Below are 20,102 nucleotides of genomic sequence, written 5' to 3'. Positions count from 1 at the left end.
AATCACGTGGTTAGCATTCCCTGACTATTTAACAAATAATGCAAAGGAAGCATTTGGCATTTCTCGAGCGCACTATATTTCAAGGTCATTGAGACTCTTAAGATTTGTAAAATTATATCCATAACCAGGTGTCTTTTTTGTTGTTTGTTTTTTACATAGATTTATTGAACAATATGCATATCCTCCAAACAGGTGTAACAGAAGACCGATCCAAAACGTAGACGTACATCATCCAGTGCGTGAAAAATAAATCCAACTATTCCCACTCAAGTCTCGGTTACTCAATATTGTGGCGCCAGATTCCTACCGCCCGTGAAGGCAGCGCACTCGCTCTTCCTGACCTCTGACGGCTGACGGGCCGCTCATGGTTCCGCTCCCTGCCTTCACAAACACGGAAGCAGCATGGCGGCCAGCAGCGGTAGCTCTGATAGGGAAAAGATTGCACAGCAAAGACTTAAAATTATTGCCGGACATTTGCAAAAAAGCGAATCGGCTGTCTCTGCGGCGGAGTGCAAAGCACAGAGGAGCAACACGGATGTTTCCGGTGATGAGAAGACGGTGCCGAGGAGGAGGTACGAGGCTCTGGACACTGGTGGGCTTAAAGAGTCCAACGTCTTTGGTTTTATCTACTCATCAAGCCAAACTTAAGGAGACCGGTGCTTTAGGAAGCGGCATAAAAGCCTGCACTGTCATGCAGAGCCCCAGTGGTTGGTGGGCAGCAGTGACAGGACGGTGCTACTGGGCTCGCTAGCTAGCCGAGCTTAGCTGCAGACTAATTGGCGTTCGTTCGCCTCTGAGGGCGCGGCGAGTTCCCTCAGAATGAAATGTCGACTTTGCCAAAGTTGGCAAAAAGCACATTTGTCTCTGGCGTGTTGAAGAACATTTAAATGCTTGATTTCTCAACCGCCGCGCCTGCCTATAATTTAATAGCATTTATTGGAAAAGCTGTCCTTGCTCTTTTGCTGCTAGTTCTGTGTATTAACTCTGCTGATTTTGTTTTTTTAAAATGTCGCTTCCACTATCTGAAATTAATTGAAACGTTGTGGCTGCATTGTCTTCCGCTCTTGTCTTCCACGAAGGCCTGATTGGCCAGAATAAGTAGTGGTCTGACTTCCAGCCCGGTTCCTCAGAGCTGACGGCACCATTGTGGTGACATCTAGTGTCAGCCTGTTCCAGACCTGCAGACCTGAAGTTGGCTGACGAGCTTCCACCCAAACATAAATCATTGTTTTACCGCCCTAATATCAACTCATCTCAGTGGCCTCTGGCGTTGTGGAAGGAAAAGTGTAGTTTTTATTATTATTATTTGGTGTTTTGAAGTTCTAAATCTGTAGAACTGCTATAAAGATTAGTTGGAGATGACCAAGGAATATGATTTTCAGAACATCTGCTTCATATTTTAGACTGTTCTACAATGTGATCTTACCTCTGAATTTAGGCAAACCATATTCATGGATCCATTCTGCCACCTTCATTCAGAATTCTTGTCTGTCTCACCACTTGATCCCTTTTGGGGATGGTGCACATGGGTGAAGGCCAGGGTCCACCCCTGGATGAGTGGCTAGTTCACCACAGTGCCCCATGAGCATTTTGTGGGTTCGGGACCTTGCTCGAGGGTACCTCGGCAGTGCTCTGATAGTGTTCTGGCACTTTCCCCTGCTACCAGAACACTCTCTATGTTTTGTCTACACCGGGGCTCTGCAGAGCACTGCCAGCCGCATCCTAGATGTATTTGAGGGTTGTTATTGTCTAAATGAAACAAGACTTATTTCAAGGCACATGAAAAAGTCAGCATGAAGTGACCCTGGTAGTAGGCCTGCATTTTCTTATTCTCCTTGTCATGTTGAAATTGCCCGTGTCAAACCGAGGTAAGGTAAGCCCAGAGGAGCGTTGTTGACTAGAATGTACAGCATCACTGCTTAAAATGGATCATCATCACCTTTTCCGTCGGTTAGATTTAATCTCTTATCAACCTCACTGTCAGGCATATGAACTCATCTTTGCAACTATTTGTGTGCATAACAGGCAGGAGATCATGAAATGGAATGGATGGGGCTACAGCGATTCAAGATTCTTCTTTAATAAAAAAGGTCAAGCAGAATTTACCGGCAAAAGGTACAGTATTGCTTCCAGTTAAAGCTTTTACCTATGCTGTTTGTGCTTCTATGTTGTAATTTGGAACTACATATATGAAACAAGAAACTCAGACGTCCACAGATTCCACAGTATGAATGCAGGCGTTGTCTCCGTCCCACGCTCACAGTAATGCAGTGCTACTGCCACCTACTGGCTGTGAGGTGAATTACTACGGAGGTCAGCCTTTCCAAAAACAAGCTGCTCATGTGTTCCAGTATGTTCAGAAATGGAACAGGTTGTGTTGGTATGTCTCCGGGAAGTTAGGGGAAGCATATTTGTTCTCTGAATGTGCCGGGAAGAACATTTTAGATAGAAATGTCAGTGTAGGATTTTATTTTTACACTAGATATAGTGGCTGTTTTAGTAGTTTTAGTGTCGCTGTCTATAGAAATGAACCCTGTGTCACATTGATGTGGTCTGTATTAAGACATCCCTGCTCACAAGCAAGCAGATGCTTTAGAGTTTATTTAACTTTATTTGTGATTTATTTTAAAGACCGTCTCATATTTCAGGCTTTGGGCAGCACCTTAGTTTTTAGGGGATGGCGAGTGGTATCACATACTAGAAACTGGTCCAGCTGCTTTGGCTATTTAATAGCAACAGACTCTGTTCTTATTAGTTGCAGGCCTTGTTTTCCAAATAGATAAATCCAGCCAAGAATTTAGATGTTTTCAAATTGGGGCTTGGACAGCTGCTACAGGAAATCCTATTGAAATGAAACTCGGTTCAACAGTTTTAATTGGATGCCCCCCCCCCAATCTTTTCAATTGCAGGTACAGACTAAGTGGTTTGCTCATTCCTGGGCTGAAAGATTGGTTTGAAAGCACATTTGGAGCCAATCTGCAGCATAAAACACCAGCAACAGTGAGTGTTGATATTGATATTTTATATGCCTCTCTTCCTTGAATGGCAGAGCCACAGTTACCCACCACACAGTGGTTTTTGTTCCAGGCCATTCTGAACAGCAGTGCTGTACTGCCTCCAACCCTTAATGACGCCTTTGTTGAAGAGCTAAAATCCACCGGCATCCCCATCTCATTTGAGGCCGAGGACCGGGTGTTCCGCGGTCATGGTAAGACAGACAGGCACCCTGCATACAAAAACATTCCCACTTTGTCTGTATATTTTTAGATAGCTTTTTGTTCAGTGTCTCTTCTCTTTCCTGTATTTTTTTGCCAGGCCACTGCTTACATGAGATCTTTGCTCTGCGAGAAGGGAAAGTTGGTCGTGTTCCAGACATGGTGGTATGGCCAAGTGAGTCCACAACCTGTGTTATCTCTAGTTTTTTTATTTTTATTATTGGGCTGTGTTTCTCCCCATAGCATCACAGATCCCACCGTTTACTCAGGTGATTTAAAGGGTTAATCTCTGCAGAGGTAAAATATTAAAATGTATGAGTGGAGGTGTAATAAGAGATGTCATTGGGGCGATCTGACACCCACTACGCCACGGCACACTACTTCACAGTACAACCATGAATTATGATTCCAAGATTGGTTTTCTGTTGCTGCAGCTGGCACTATTTTATCATATAAATGACTGTTGTCTGATAGTTAAAGCTTGATTAGCATCCCCCCGACTGGGCAGCAAATCACTACAAGTCTGTATGCAGAGTTTTCATATTTGTACATTATCTATCTTGTTAGTCTTGTTTAATGAGACCTATTGGCCAAGTTTTTGTGTTTTCGCACCACTTTATTTGTTGAGCTATAACCTGCCGACAGAAGTGCTTCATTGTGTCGTAAAACAAGCCAGAATCCAGGATTTTTTCATTACTTGAGGGGAGTAACAGACACCTGCGTAGGAAGGCATTGCTGCTTCCTCCACTTGCTCACCACTCCAGCCTGAATGGATGTGGGCTCTGTGATTGGCCAGAGATGGTTTTTATTGATCCTGCACAGCCCACCCCAGAGAGCCTCGCTTCGTGCAGTGTAATTGTGCCTGAGGTCCGCCCTGAGCAAATCAGAAAACCCAGCAAATCAAAATCATCCCTGCCAGAAAGCAGCTCCCATTGCTTTCGTGCTCACAAACGTGTATTTTTCATTGATTTTGTCTGCTTCTTGATTCAAAAAAACAACCACACGGTTTTGTGTCTTTGCAGGCTGTCACAATGATGTTGTTAAAATTGTAGAGCTGGCATGCAAACACAATGTGTGCTTAATTCCATACGGAGGTGAGTTGTACACACCTTTGGCCAGTAAACAAAATAAACTATTACATACTGTACAGGCTGTTGTCTATTTAGATTTCATGCTATTGCCTGAGGTTATGAGATGTTATAATTAATGGTGTTGCATAATTTAGAGAATTGCACATTAAGTTAGAATATATTTGGAGCACACTAGTCAGAATACAGAAAGCCTCCATTTAAAAAGTTGTTTGTCTCTACAGTGCTGATCAAATAAGCATTTTAAAAAAAATAAAATAAAACAAACATCATCCACTCTTGAGACATTGTTATTATTCTTAGTTTTCGCATGCATCTTGTGACTAAAACAGCTGCTTAAAGTCATATCCGATAAAATAGTTTATTTTCTATGCTATGAGCACATGTATTGAGGTCTGACACCACACTCAAATAGGTTGTGATCTCGTACAGTTTCATTCCAGCTAACTTGCTTTTTATGTCTCAGGAGGCACCAGTGTCTCCAGTGCCCTGGAGTGTCCCCCAGAGGAATCGCGTTCCATTGTCTCCTTGGATACCTCACAGATGGTTCGTACTATAAACAACTAAGGGGGGAACTGTAGTCAGATATCAACTATTACTGCTGTAGGATTCAGTGCAAGGTCAGAATTAACAGGCTGTGCAGCATTTGTCTCGACATATACAATGCTGTCATTTGTTTCTAAGAGGATATGCCAGCATTTCTCATTGTTTTTATTAAAATATATTTAAGATCATTTACTTTAAGCATAATCTTTTATTAGAAAAGTGAACAAATTTCCTCTGGGTATAATATGTGATTTATCATCCCATTGAGAGTTGGTCACCTATTTTGACCCCTATGTAATGTTTACGTAATATTAAAACTATAAATAGTATGTCTAGTCCCCAGAAGAACGTACATATTCAAGGGTTTTATTCTTATAGATGTGAAGATTAAATGGGTGTATTCCCCTTCATTTAACTGTAAATGACAGTATCTATACAGGGGACTATATTTATTGTCTCTGGACAGCAATTGATGGCAGGTGAGAGAGACCCCACACAGGTAGGGGAGGCCCTCGGCAGCCTGAACAGGAGGTGTACATATTTGCAACTGAATGTTGAATTAAAAGCTGTGTGAGTCCCAGAAGCCCCTCTGCTCCCATTTGTCTCCAGACGTGGAACAATCAGAAGCAGAAGCCAATTTTCTATAGTTTTAGGCAAATTGTCAAGGGACCGTCTGAAATAAATTGCACCTTTTTATTTTAAATGGCACTAAGAGCTATTGAAATGAACTGTGTCTTTCCCAGAACCAAATTTTGTGGATCGATGAGAAAAATTTAACTGCCCGTGTGGAGGCTGGCATTGTTGGTCAGGATTTGGAGAGATTGGTAAGTACTGCTCATCCATCCTCCTTCCAGAGAAAACGCTCACTTTATTATAAAAATGACCAGCTAGCTGCAGGTCTGTGCGATTGCTTGCACACAGGGGTTTCCTGATGGTACCTGGGTACATTTAACAGGGAGTAGGAGGCCAGAACAGAGTGCTGTAGGGGAGAGATTAGTGAGTGAGGCAGCCGTCATGAGCAGATGGCACATCCAGCTAATTCAGAAAAATTCAGTAGTAGCAAGTATTTGATGTGAAGGAGTGCGTGAGCTGCATCATAAGCGGAGTCTGTCTGAGCATTAGGAGCATTTTGATGGAGCAGATGGTTCTAAATTAAACTGCCTTCCAGGGAATCACTGTGATAAAACCAGACCTGGCTTAACTCACACTGGGTGCTTCTGTTGGGGTTATTTTTCTCCCTAGTGTTGTATTTGGAGGATAACTGGTAGAAAGGCCACGATCTGATCCCTGTAATGTAGGTTTCCACCCATGTGGTTTGTTTTCTAGTTGAACAAATGCATGTGACATTTTATTCTTCAACAGCTTAATGAGAGCGGCTACTGTACAGGACATGAGCCTGACTCCATGGAGTTCAGCTCTCTTGGTGGCTGGGTAGCAACTAGAGCATCAGGCATGAAGAAAAATATCTACGGAAACATCGAGGACCTGGTGAGCTTTCCTCATAACCTTTGTTCTCAGCTTTGATATGAACACTAGGGGGCAGTCACAACACTACAGTTCATGCAGCATAAATTAGATGGGAAATATCAGCAGATTTCTGAAATCCTTTTATCAAGGTGGGGAATCTCTGACAGAACATATATCTGACTCTTTTGTTTTTCCTTTCGACAGGTTGTCCATGTGAAGATGGTGACACCACGAGGGGTGATTGAAAAGAGCTGTCAAGGTCCTCGTATGTCTACAGGACCGGACGTTCACCACTTCATCATGGGCTCAGAAGGTTTGCTCCCCTTCTCATGTGATTTTTGGTGCGCCGCAACATGTGCTCATATGTTTGCTTTTTAAAAGAATGTGCGAGTAAGGCTTTGGGCTCAAATAGTAACATCAGGCAAGTTCTCACATGTTGGGTTCCTTAAACATTAACTGGCTCAGGTAGAAAATTGATCAGTCGCGATGTTAGCTAGGAATTGTAACTGTTCTCCCCTTGCCATCTGTAGTACCCTGTCCTCGTGCCCTTAGAGAATACTGCCATATGCCAGGTTCTCCCTACATAATGAGGGGGTTCAGCGACTCCTGGCATTTCTGTGTTAAACAGCTGTGCATGCAAACTTCATATTTGCCCTACAATGTTCTGCAATCTGCTCCCTGGCTGAGCTGGGATCACATTTGTACTCATTAGCAGGAATCTTAATAGCAAAATGAGCACCAATACGCTGTATAAAAGTCAGATGAATTTCCATATAAAATGATCTGCCATATAAAATGAAATCAAATCGGTTTCATTTGTGCCAGTTTGTACCAAAACATGTCGATGGATGTCATATCTTAAGTCTGATGTCCGTTTCTATTGCCCACATCACGCTATCATCAACATCATTGACCTCCTCAGTCTGAAGGAGGTGTTCCGCACTCTGACAACACATTTTCTATTTCCTCAAACTAGGATCAAACAGGTCTGATCAGCTTTTTGAAAATGTCTTTAATGCAACGTGTTTACTCAGTTGTGGCTTGTGAAGAATGTCCAGAGCGGTCGATGATAATCTATTTTAAACTCCTCTCAGACACCAAGGATGTAAAATACGTTAATTAGCCATCCAGTGGTAATTGAATATGCAAAGACAATTAGATTTTTAATCATTTGCTTCTTAATGATGAAAACAACATGACCACATGTACTCTTTCTTTAGAAAACCATCAGATACTCAGATGAGCTTGTTAGAGTAGAGATTATATAACAGATGGCTGCAGTCCAGTTTTTCATGACTTTAATCCAAACAAGTGTTTTTCTGACCTTGCTGGTCTTTATTGCCTCTTCTTATTCCACAGTAGTACAACATCAATTCCTCCTCAAGCTTGGCCCCGCCTCCTCTCGCCCTCCGCCTGTCTCTGATTGTCTCTTCCTCTCTCTCTCCCTCCCTCTCTCTCTCTCTCTCACTCTTCCTCTCTCTCTCACTTACTCTTCTGCTCTCTCTCTCTCCCTCTTCTGCTCTCTCTCTCTCCCTCTTCTGCTCTCTCTCTCTCTCTCTCCCTCTCTAACTCCTCCCTCCCTCCTTCAGTGGATGAAGGAGGAGTTTTTGGACTGGTCTGATGGAGTCACATGTTTCCTCCAGGGTCATTACAGCATGTTTTTTAACAGATATTACAGATAAATGGAAACCTCTCCTTTCATGCAAACGATGTCCCCACAAAGGTCACAATTCAGTATAAACCACTGACCTCCAGAGTTCATATCTTTTATATTAGGTCTGCAGCCAAGTAATCATTATAAATTCTATATATTCCGTTATATTTTAGATAAAAACACCTAGAAGTTATATTAATTTCAAACCTATAATTTTTTTTTACATATGGAATGTCTCAGCTGGTATTAAGGGGCAGTTTCCGGGGTCTTTTGGGGTAGTTTTACCTCCGTTTGCCTCACTGTGTTTGATATGGCCTTGTTTAATTTCTGCACTAAATGCCAGTGGCCCCCTGGTGTGCAGTAGAAAACCAGATATAGTCTGGAAATATGAGACTCTGGGAAACCACCGCTTTAAGTAGGTGCTCTAAGAGGGGTTTACTTGTATAATCTGTGATGATTCTTCTGCAGGAACCCTGGGTGTGGTTACCGAGGTAACCATGAAGATTCGTCCCATGCCAGAGTATCAGAAGTACGGCTCGGTAGTATTCCCTAACTTTGAGCAGGGTGTGGCTTGCCTTCGAGAGGTCGCCAAACAGGTAAAATGTTAATCTCTCCTGTTTGCAGGCATTTACAGCAGGATGGTAAAAAGAGTCTTATTGTCATGTAAACCAAGCTTAAACCTTCCTGTTTAAGCTTGAATCATCTTGGTTAATGGCATTGTGGTGTTTTATCTTTGTTAACAATGTAAGTTAATTCAGAAACATGAAGCTAATTGGGAAAATCATTGCCCACTGGAGCTTCTTTCCCCAAACACAACCAAGATAATAATATTGTTAATATATAATATAATATTGAGTATGAGTTTGTGTTTTTTACCAAATGTATTTAGGTAGTGCATCCCCTTACTAGACCAGTTGAATAAAGCAAGCATCACAGCAGTTATTCCAAAATGAACACTTTATTTTTCAGAGGTGTGCTCCAGCATCCATAAGACTCATGGATAACGAACAGTTTAAATTCGGTAAGTCAGTTTATCCACACCTCGGTGCAGTGTAATGCTTTTGCATGAATCTCATTTAAGGTCTGGAAGTGCTGCAAGATGATAATTTATTTAGATTAAAATATGATTTTAAATGTTCATATGTTCTTTTTTTGGGGAATGTGTGTTATTAATTGTATACCCTCAAAAGAAGAAACATAAGTGGCACTGGTGCTTCATGCAATTATTTTACCCTGTTCAGTTCAGAATTGTTTAATTGAATCATTTCTGCAGCTGAAAATCTGCTCCCATTTATTTATTATAATAAAATGAAATGAAGCCAAATGAAAAATGGCCCTGCTGAAAATTAAGTAGTTGTTGCATGGAGATTATATAATGTTGTTAGCTACAATCCAGCTGAATGTACTGGGCATTGCTGGATATCTCTGTAAAGTTCCCAGCTCTCCAGGGATCTCATTATCTCCGCTGTATGTCCACTTTTCACAGTGTAGGCACTTCTTTAGCATTAAGCAGGGAAGATGAAGTGACCAGGTTTTGCACTAATAACTAAAACTCATGGCTCTATGATACCTTCTCGGGATTATTAGTGTGTCTTCCTCACTTTTCATCGTGGTGTTGGGTGAGTAAAAGTTCATGAGTCTTGTTCAGATTGGGGTGACTAAAAAAAACCCACCTGCCTGTGACCGTGATGAAAAATGAGGAGGTTATGCTCGGTGGCGGTGTGTGTTGATAGGACAAACAAACAAGCCACTGAATTAAGGGTGAAAGCAAATTAGCTTCAGTATAATTTAAGCTATTTCAATGTTGTATGTAATTAACCTGTATGATAGCTGTGAAGAACATTCAAGAGCATCAGTCAGATTTTGGAATGGAAACAATTAGGACACTAAGTGATGAGGAGACTCGAGCATGGGGGGAAATAAATGAACTGTTAAGTCTCTGTGACATCACCCATGACTTCCTTGCTGTGATTGATAACCATCCCATTGGCCCTAGCCCCTCATTTTCACTTGTCCACAGGCGCTTTTGTGCGTCCGATCAGGAATAAATCAAAAAGTGTGGGTGAGGAAGACGGATATCGCCGTGTCAGCCCCACTTCCCTTTGGAAACCCTCTGATTTATAGTCACCATCACTGGCAGCCACTGGGCAGTTGTAAAGTTATTCCAATGTTACATTTATATTTCCTCCTTTTGTTTGAAGCCTCCAAATAAATACAGCTCCTTTGCCTTCGTAGAGCACTGAAGGATGCAGACAGAGGCAATGACAAATGTGTTTTGAAAAAAAACCTGTTTCTCAGGCTCCGTTCTGACTCCTGTCTCGTGTCACAGGTCATGCACTGAAGCCTCAAGTGTCTTCCATTTTCACTTCTTTCTTGGATGGTTTGAAGAAGTTTTATATCACGAAGGTAAAGCAACAATGTCACGACCAGCACCCACCTCGGGTGGTTTTCATGAGACATGAATCGACTGCTTCAATCACCAGTTCAAAGGCTTTGACCCCAACCACTTGTGTGTGGCCACCCTGCTGTTTGAGGGAAACCGGGAGAAGGTCCTGCAGCACGAGAAGCAAGTTTACGACATCGCTGCAAAGTTCGGGTACGTGTTGCTTTTTTCTCTCTGGCAGTGTAGGTAAAAAACACAGAGATCTCAGGAGTGTAAAAATGCCAACTCCTTAGTTAAAACGTGACGTATTGATGTCACTTTAGCTGTGCAACTAAACAATGGCTGCTCAAATAGAGATTTGTCTTGTTGTAGATTGATGGATCACCGGTAGAGGTCCCCTAGTCGGCCTCACTTTTGTGTTAAAGGACGTTTGGTGCTTTGTCCCTCAGGACAGCACAGTGAGAGAGGACAGATTGTTGTGATTGATCACAGAACGGTTCAATCATGACTTTAGTTGGCAGTCAATCACCTGTCAGGCTGAGGACGATTGTGTGCGTTCTGCTCTTGGTTGACAGTTGCTGGCGCAGAGTTCCTGTTTAACTGTCATCATAAAAAACAAGATGTATTTTAACTAATGCAATATTAATAATTCCTTCCTATTTATTTCTGACCTTAACAGCAGCCCTTTGCAGTAGACCCTCAGGTTTTTTTATTGATCACTGCTGTCGTTGTGGTTCACTACCCATATTTGCAGGTAGCTGATCTTGCCCGTGTAGGATCCAGCAATTAAATCATAAGAAACTTGTCAGCTACACATGGCATCCTGCGTTTTATTGCATCACGTCAAATAAACCGTGGTCACACATCAGATCAAGTGCCAGTGATGGATGGCTGTGGCTCTGTGACAGATATTTTCTTGTGGTGCTGAGGAACAGGAAGAAGGTTAAAAATCGATGTAGTGATTTTGTAATGAGCTTGGCCTGATTAGTTTGGGTGCTAGATGAAAATTTGATTACCCACTGCAGGTGATGGATGTGTGGCTGACCTGTGGCGATGCACAGAGCATGGTTTCATTGATCCTTGCATTGTTGGATTGACGGACTCTCGGGCAGCTGTTGTGAGGGGCTCATTCTGCCCAACAGAGCTAAAAGAAAAGAGCCGTTGAATATTAACCTTCTTATCTGCTTTCAGGGGGCTTGCAGCTGGAGAGGACAATGGACAGAGAGGCTACATGTTGACCTTCGTCATCGCTTACCTCCGGGTGGGTCACTCCTCTGGCTTTTCCCCTGTCTCTTTCTCTCTGTAGAGCTGATGAGTAGGTGTGGCAGGCCAGGAGGACACGGTCTGAAAGGAGATGGGATAGTGTGGAGCAGAGAGAGTGACCTCAGCAGGGTTGATTCGACGTGGTCACAGTTGTTGTCAGGGGTCCAACACGGACTTTGATCATTTGAGATCGCTGGTTTTGCAGCCAATATCTCAAGAGTTTTGTGAGATGATCTTTATTAGTCATTACTTTTTGAATCATGATGATTTTTATTATTCTGGGTCTATTTAAAAGTCTTGATTTTACTTTACATGAGAAATATTTTTTTCATAGTCAAAAACTAGCATGTACAGGGTAAACAACAACGTTGGCAGGCTGATTCTGATGCATCTGTAGTAGGCAAGAACATCTCTGATTGGCCTTTTTATGCGAGTGAGTGGGCATCTCCAGAAAATGAAATTCATTCTAATCTGAAAATGATTCAAATAAATAAATCTACGGCCTCTTGAAACTCAATTTACATCTTGAACAATTTTTTTTTTTTACTTCGGCCATGAATTAGATTATAATCCACATTTGATTATGAAAGATTCCTGACATAACATCTCCACAGCGACATGTACTAATGCTCATTCTGTTCCTGAGCAGGACCTGGGGATGGATTATTATGTGATTGGGGAGTCCTTTGAAACATCAGTGCCTTGGGATAGGTAAGAATCCACCGTCACACACTCATTTCTCTGTCATGGCATGATGAGCAGTCATTGGGCTCTGTGTCGGCTGATGTTTTCCCTCCTCCGCATACAAACCTGTCGCAATTTGACAGACATTTCACACTGATCAGTGTCTCCCATGTCAAGAACATGAGCCACTTTTTAATCTCATCCACATGTGGTGGGTTCTGCATTCTCTACGCAGTTTCATCCTAGTTTTCCAAACACACACATGCTGAACATTCTGGAGCACACATAGCTCCATGTTGTGGAACATGCCTGTCTGGAGAGAGACCAAGAGATCGGGCACTGAGGCGAGCATATGTGCCTGGCTCATTATCCATTCCTCTCCCCATCCTCCACACTACACACTTGGCTGCACAGACGACTGGCAGCCATTTCTCTACCAACATTGTTATCGCCCCTTCTGCACTCTGCTCTTTTTCTTTTTCACTCTTGTGATACTTTAATATTCGGATTAATTTAGATGGAGCTGGGAAGGGTGGTAGTCATGCTACTGTTGAGAGCGTTTTCTTCAGTCAGTGGTCATTTCTTTATTATTTACTCTTCCCAGGGTGTTGGACATTTGCCGAAACGTAAAGGCACGCATTGTTCAGGAGTGTAAGGACAAAGGAGTGCAGTTCCCACCTTTATCTACATGCAGGTAATGCTGTTATGCAAGGGTTCAACCTAAACGACTGAAGAAAAATCTCCCCTAACCCCCTGAATGGCTCTGTTATCTCCAGTATGTTTTGTCGAGGACTTAAACCATTATAATCGGAGCAGAATCTACATTAAACCAGAGAATGTTCCCCAATCAGGACAAACCTTCTAGTATGTAAAGCAGGAATGAGTAAACAGGTTCCAGAAAAGGTCCGTGCTTATCCTGATGAAAGAATCTTCTACTTCTACCATATGCACACCCAAGATTTCTCCTAACCTCAAGAAGTGTAAAGTTAGCTGAAGCACACAGACAAACATGGAGGCGAAGTCTGAACAGACGGCGAGGCAACTGAGCAGCACCAGGCTTCTGCTGGCCGATGGCGGACAGATTAGGCCTCAGCCCGATTGTGCCACAGCCATTCATTTCCTGACCACAGTCTGTCACATGATTGATTTGTCCATTTAACCCTTCGAAGAGGCAGCGTGCCAGGTGATGGAGCATGTCAAATGAACAAGGTCTCTGCACCCTGCTCTTGTAGAGAGAGAGGGACGAGCATTTGGTTTCCAACATGATGTCTTATACTCCCTTTTCTTCTAGTAAACAGTCCATAAAATCCCGCCGATCCATTCTTTGTTCATCATTACTGTCCCGAGCGCGACAGCTGTTCCCCAAAATGAAAGACTCTACAGTTTTGGTTGTGTTACTGGACTCTGCGGAATTTGACTGCTGCCGTTTTACTCAAAGGGTGACTCAGACGTACGACGCTGGCGCTTGTGTCTACTTTTACTTCGCCTTCAACTACAGGGGACTTGGAGATCCAGTACACGTCTATGAACAAGTGGAGGTATAAACTGATACTTTTTTGTTGCGGTTGTCTTTTTTATTAGTTACATGTCTGTTTGATTTCATGTCTTACTCCGGCTTTTTGTCTTTTTTTCCCCCAGCATGCAGCTAGAGAAGAGATCCTTGCCAATGGAGGAAGCTTGTCACATCACCATGGAGGTAGTGCAGCCTCAACATATCAGTGTTCTGAATTGAAAGGCTCACAGTTTCATTGTTAAATACACGTGCATGAGGTGCATTTGGCCTTAGAGCGTTCACACACACACGCACACACACACCCCATGTGTTCCCACAGCTCAGATGAATTGCTCTGACTCCGTTATTTGTTCATTTCAGCAGTGACCAAATGAAACGTGAGCGGGGCAGCGCCTCTCCGGGCCCCATCAGGGCTAACCGAAATGGCTGCCTTATCTATATTGCCATCCGCCTCGCTGTTTTCATACATCACTTACGGCTATTAATCACACCTGTCAAAAACAGTATGCAGTGAATCAGCTGCGTTATTAAATCACAATTTTTCCTGAAGGCGGGGACGGGTTCAAAATTAAAAGATTGCTAATAAAAAGGAGGCAGTGGGCTGGGGTAAATGATGCCAGCGTTATCACAGGCTGTATACTGACCTCCAAACGGTGGCCAAGCCACCTCGAACAGCACGGGGAGGTGATAGGGCGGGGTGGCTGAGTGTATCTGGGGGGGCGAGGGGGATATTGATGCAGCGCCCATGTGCGAGGCCCACTCTGTAATTGTGATTAATAACGGTGGGCTTCCTATCTAGGCGCAGACAGGCCAGTTTGTCTACCCACAATCAACACTTGACAAATGGAGCTAGTTTCACTGGGTTTTGTGTATCAAAAAAAACAGATGTAGTCAAGGATGGGGTGGCGGGAGGGTACCAGAGGAAATATATATTTTTGCTTCTCTGCACTTATAGCAGGTCAGTGTTGTGCTGCGTGGGTGTAAGTAAAGGAATCTGGGCGTGTAGCGCACTGCAGGATATAATAACCCCGTTAAATACAACCATGTGTCGACTGTCACCCATAACAAATTTGCAGACGGCCTAAAAATGATGGAATTAGATTTATCACTCAATTATTTAGTTAAAGGTAGAATAAAGCTGCTTCGAGGTTTATGGCCGTGGCTCTGATGATCGATTAAGGGGACTATTGGCCAGTGAGACATGTTCTCAGTGTTGCTATGGGGATCGTGGAATTCAAGGGTTGAGATGATGGTGCAGTGTGTTTATCCCAGAATTCAGAGCTGGGAATGACATCATGTTAAAGTGTCCCCTTTCACAGGGGGTATATTAAATAATCTTAAATAATCCACTGGATTTAAGATCAGAGTGGGGAATAATCAGCAACCCTAGAAGTTTTAGATGTAATCATAATTCTGTGGTGACTGTTTTATGTGGTTTCCACACTGGGCCCTAACACATCAGTAATGGCCAAGCACTGCAGTTAAGTAAATGCACTTATTCTTGTTCCATCCATGGTTATGTGTTACATTGTTGTGTTCTGTGCTATAGTAAAGTCACTGGTAGAAGTGTCCTCCTTTAAATGGGTCAGCCGTGTCGTGCTGGTTCAGAACTGTTGATCATCTATCACAGGAGACTCCTCCATCTATCAGCTCTGCGCTGCGGCGGCCAATACAGCTACGCTGCCCTATCACAGGAGCACAGGGGCCACTAACTTAGCCCGTCTTTTATATCCTGACCCTCATTAGTCAGAGAAGCCAAGGGAGGGAAAGAGAATCATGTTGTAGCGTCCTCTGTATGAGGGGCCACCCTGGGGCTCCCATCAACTTCACCTTGTGGCTTTGCTAACTGTGGACCCCCCCCAACACACACACACACACACACACACACACGTCACTGCCCTTATAGGAAACTAAAGTGACCTGATTTAGGGAAGTTTTCAGCATTTTGCCAGCACCTCCTCAGGATTTACTGTGCAGAAAGAATCAGTCATTTGCAAAACTACCTGCGCCTGTTTGCATGTCCCAGCTACACAGGCTCGCCCGCTGAGATTGATGGCAATAGCAAGCAAAAAAGAGCGAGAATGGCAAGATAGATGTGTAAATTATCACAGTGATGGGGGCAATGATGCAGTCCCAGCACCTTCTGTTTTCTGTTCTTTTCCTGAGAGGAGGGGAGGGACGGAGGTGGAACCTCAGAGGCAGGGCCAGACTGGAGGAGGTTGGAGAGAGCAGGGTACTTTTCTTAGTTACCGGGTAGCAGCTGATTGGTCTCTGCCCCGTCACCATCTGGAGGGTGCGTGTGGTATCAGAGTCCCTGGTGACCCCACTGTCTGCCCCATTCTATCAGGAGATGAGCTATGGCTGATCCCCATCTGGGGCTCCCCGGCTGCACTGATAGAACCTCCTCAACATGCTCGATTAACACAAGGGCTCTCCTGCAGTGATGGATGAAGAAGGAGGCGTGTGAAAACTCCCATCCCACACCTTCATAGATCCAGGTCCCCCTATCTAATCTGAAGTGATTACACTCTTTTCAGCAGGCAGCACCTGTTGTGGTCCGCTATCTTCCCCAAATTATCTTTTTGGCTCTTGAATTATGGGCATGCTTCTTTGAAACTTTCCTCCACGTGTTAACATTTAACCAGCTCTGATCCGATCTGTGTTCAGCTTCAGTTATATATTTATATATCTAGTTTAATATGTGCCAGGTTCGAGCTGAGATACAAATTAAATAATCATTACTAAACCTCTGTCCAAAACTTGAGAACAAATAACTGCATATTTCTACTACACAGGCTGGCTATTGTTTTTAGAAATGTTTTATTCATTAATGTTAATTACTGATCATTAGCATTTATTTAAAGTAAATGGCTGCCTTTTTGTGCCTCAATGTCCCTTATAAAATAAGATAATTTAAGAAACTCATACACGAGGATCTAAGTGGTTGCCTGTGACATTTAAATTACAGCACATAATTTTAGCAATTTATTAATTGTATTTGAAACCACTGAGATGCAGATGAGTGTAGAGTTTACAACAATAACATTACAATCACAGGTTATGTAGAACATAATGAACAATTGAGCCTCAGAATTGGTGTTTTTCATCATATGAACTGGACTAACTCATGTTTCCTTGTGTTCTGGTTCATTTAACCTGCGCTACCTTGATGCTAAAGGTTTATTTATTGGCTATTTGAGTTGCACTGGTCAATGTTTCCTTAAACACAGGCCACAGCTGAGGTCTGATTGTGAGACAATTACATGGAATGTCAGACTGTGATATCTGCAAAGTGTTAAATTTCCCCTGTTTTGAGAAGCACGTTCATCAGAACCTCAACCCACGATCTCGGACAGCCTAAAATCTGACGGTGTGTACTGGTAGAACATGCACCTTTGCACCTTCTAGCCCATTTTGACTGGTTTTGTGTGCCAATTAAAAGAAATAACATCAAAAGTTTGTATCTGACTGGAAGTTGGCTAACAGGATGTTGGCCTGGTTAGTGACCAAAACCTCTTGTTGGGTCCTGGACCCGTCAGGCCTGAGCGCTGTGGAGGATGTAGGACCAGACAGCTGGTGAAGCAGTGGCCAGGCTTGCTAGGCTTCACGCCACAGCACCTCTTCAAGCTGGCGGTTTTATAGGAGGAAGGTGGGGTGGAAAGTGGCTGCAAGCCAAACATCCCACCGAGAGAGAAGGGTTGGCCCCGGGGCCCTCTCGGCAGTTGGGCCCCGGTCAGAGGGCCGCCTGGAGAGGCGTTCAGGACAAGCAAGCACAACAGCCCCGCGGGGTCAGCTGCAGGAGGGAACTCGTGCACAGGGGGGAAAATGCTCCAGTGACTCCAGTGGGAGGGAAATGGAGGGGAGTGATGGCTCCAAGAGTGAGGGAGCTGGGGACGGACCGCTACAGCCGCCAGCCGGGCCCCTCCTCTGGGAACACACAGAGCCTAATGAGTTTGATAGTCTGCTGAGCTCCATAAATCATGCCATGCAAAACATTTCTCCTTTCTGAATAAAAGCATTTATCACCCTCTGTTTATTCACTCACTCTCACAAGATTGATTGGCTCCCAGCAGCCTGCCGAGCAATCAGCCGTGCCGCTTCTCCTCCCCTCCCCCACTCTTCTTCCTTCCCCTCTATTTATATATTTATTTGTTTCTCTTCTGTCATTCAGTGGGGAAACTTCGGAAACAGTGGATGAGGGACACCGTCTCTGATGTCGGCATGGGGATGATCAAATCGGTCAAGGACTACGTGGACCCCAATAACATCTTTGGCAACAGGAACCTGCTCTGAGTTCCCGCTCCTTAAATGCATCATGTGCATAATGGGTCACTAGATACTAAATGTCATTTTAAATACAGTATGAGTGTGTGTGTGTGTGTGTGTGTGTGTGTGTGTGTTACCATTTGGTGCCATTTACAGTTTTGCCCGAACATTTTCTTTGACACTAAATTGCACTTGAGGTCCTGTTTCTGTCCTATTACAGGAAACTCGGCTTTTGCTGTTGAGTAACTACCCACCACCTTTGCCACATTTTCTTGTGTTCCACCGATGTTTTCCCCCAGTCACCTGCTTTCCTTCCCCGTGTGTGTGTGTGTGTGTCTGTGTGTGTGCGCGCTGTTTGGATGAATGCTTTCTCTGAAGCTCTGTGCCTTTCTAAAGCTTCCATCTGCCTCCTCCTGCTGACCCCTGACCCCATACAGTCAGTGTCTCTGTCTCCACCGTGTCTTCTGTTCAGTGGTTCCACCCAGGCCCATTTAGACCAGAACAGTTTGACTGTCACTGTTTTTGTACCCAGGGTGTTTACCTCACGTGGTTTGTTACTGAGAGTTGTGAATAAAGGCCTCTGGATCTCGGTGCTGCCGTACCAAAGAGGGCATCGGTACACACAGATGTGCGGCGATGATGCGTTTGACTGCGTAACTGCCTGAACCTCCCGCACAGCTGCAGTGTATTTTTATGCAAAGATGAGCCTTCTGAGAGCTGAGTGCTGACGTTTATCAGCGTGCTAACGCCCGATTCTCCTGAAAGTGGGACCCGTTTGCGCATCTGTGCTGTCTGAAGGTTTTTGAAGCAGCGGCTGTAGTTTTTGATACAAAACTGTTAATTATATTAAAAACTTAAAGCTTCATATCTGTCCGATGGGCTCGACACTGTCCAGCTGTGGCGTTTTAAAGTAATACTTCACCACAATAATACCTGATATTTTACATTTTCCCAACTGCATAAGCTTTTTTGTCATTGTGGATGTTCCCTTTTGTTATTTTTCATGTAACACTGTAACATCCAACATGCTTTTTGTGCAATAAATGGAACTAAAACAACACAAATGTCGCTGTCGTCTAAACACAGCAGTTAATATACGGATATTTTACCCTTTAGATATATTTATGTATTTCCAGCCAGTGTTGTCACAGGGGTCAGGGTCAAAAGATAATGTTTGCACATCCTCTACCTGCGTCACACCGAGCTCAGCGTAATCCAGAAGAGTAAAACCGAATATCACTGTTGCTTTCAGGACGGGAAGGGTTTTGTATTCTTTCCTACACATGGGCTCATTTGGGAGTAGTCTTCACCCACACGCTGCAGACGTCGATGCCATTATCAACAGCAATAGAGCTACAACTGGGGTGGTGCGGTTTACACACTCGCACGCGCACACACACTGCAGGCTGTTGCAGGTGATTGTGTAAATGAATGATTGAAGGGGAATTTCTGCTTCACCCTGTTAAATATTGATAAAGGCGTAGAGTCTATAACTGCAGGTATTTCCTGTTGGCTGCCTGACTCCTTGTGTGCAGAGGTGAATTTCTTTGGACTGAGAATGTCTCAATGAAGCGCGTGTGTCTGGAGACCTTCATTGAGCCATTTCAGCCGTAGTGTCAGATTTGTCCACACGCGGGCGGTACTGCTCTGATTAACGCATGATAGCTAAACACTCATGAAGCGCCGCGACATATTCTTGTGTCACACAAAGACAGGTCGTCTATAGCAGCAAAGTTTTATTTTATTCAAACTCTGAACAAAAACATTGCACATTTGCCTTTTCATGCCTTTCATTTCAGCCTGCTGTGAATACATCCAGCCTCCAAACAGGGAGTGAAAAAGAATAACCAACAAGAAGCACGTTACAATGCAACCAAAGGTTTTTTTTGTTGGGGTGGGGGCCTCATTATAAAAATAGAACAGCGATATTCATAATTCACGCAACATGATGCAATAGAAGTTAAAACCATGCATTGACCAGGTCATGATGTTCAAAATACGAGGTATTTCTTGGCTCACATTG

The 20,102-nt window shown here is 43.6% G+C and overlaps 1 protein-coding gene across 1 annotated transcript; it reads left to right on the top strand.

Moving 5' to 3' along the window:
* The first annotated feature begins 263 nt into the window (after positions 1 to 263).
* agps (alkylglycerone phosphate synthase) lies at positions 264 to 19,139 on the top strand. Its single transcript, XM_003961898.3, has 20 exons — positions 264 to 572; positions 2,026 to 2,115; positions 2,910 to 3,000; positions 3,088 to 3,208; positions 3,316 to 3,390; positions 4,238 to 4,309; positions 4,770 to 4,849; positions 5,593 to 5,673; positions 6,212 to 6,337; positions 6,521 to 6,629; positions 8,439 to 8,566; positions 8,940 to 8,991; positions 10,300 to 10,376; positions 10,454 to 10,566; positions 11,545 to 11,614; positions 12,266 to 12,327; positions 12,905 to 12,994; positions 13,739 to 13,838; positions 13,939 to 13,996; positions 17,985 to 19,139. The coding sequence occupies exons 1-20, from the start codon at positions 403 to 405 to the stop codon at positions 18,104 to 18,106; spliced, it is 1,887 nt and encodes a 628-aa protein (XP_003961947.1). The 5' UTR covers positions 264 to 402; the 3' UTR covers positions 18,107 to 19,139.
* The last annotated feature ends 963 nt before the right edge of the window (positions 19,140 to 20,102 follow it).

Source organism: Takifugu rubripes, chromosome 1 (genome assembly GCF_901000725.2).
Source record: "Takifugu rubripes chromosome 1, fTakRub1.2, whole genome shotgun sequence".
Taxonomy (NCBI): Eukaryota; Metazoa; Chordata; class Actinopteri; order Tetraodontiformes; family Tetraodontidae; genus Takifugu; species Takifugu rubripes.
This window is presented reverse-complemented; position numbering and strand designations above follow the sequence as displayed.

Excerpts from the sequence above, each read along its gene's own strand:
- agps (XM_003961898.3), top strand. The coding sequence starts at position 403 with ATGGCGGCCAGCAGCGGTAGCTCTGATAGGGAAAAGATTGCACAGCAA. Across the intron at positions 3,391-4,237 it reads AGACATGGTGGTATGGCCAA|GCTGTCACAATGATGTTGTT; the intron begins GTGAGTCCACAA and ends GTGTCTTTGCAG. Across the intron at positions 13,839-13,938 it reads ACGTCTATGAACAAGTGGAG|CATGCAGCTAGAGAAGAGAT; the intron begins GTATAAACTGAT and ends TTTTTCCCCCAG.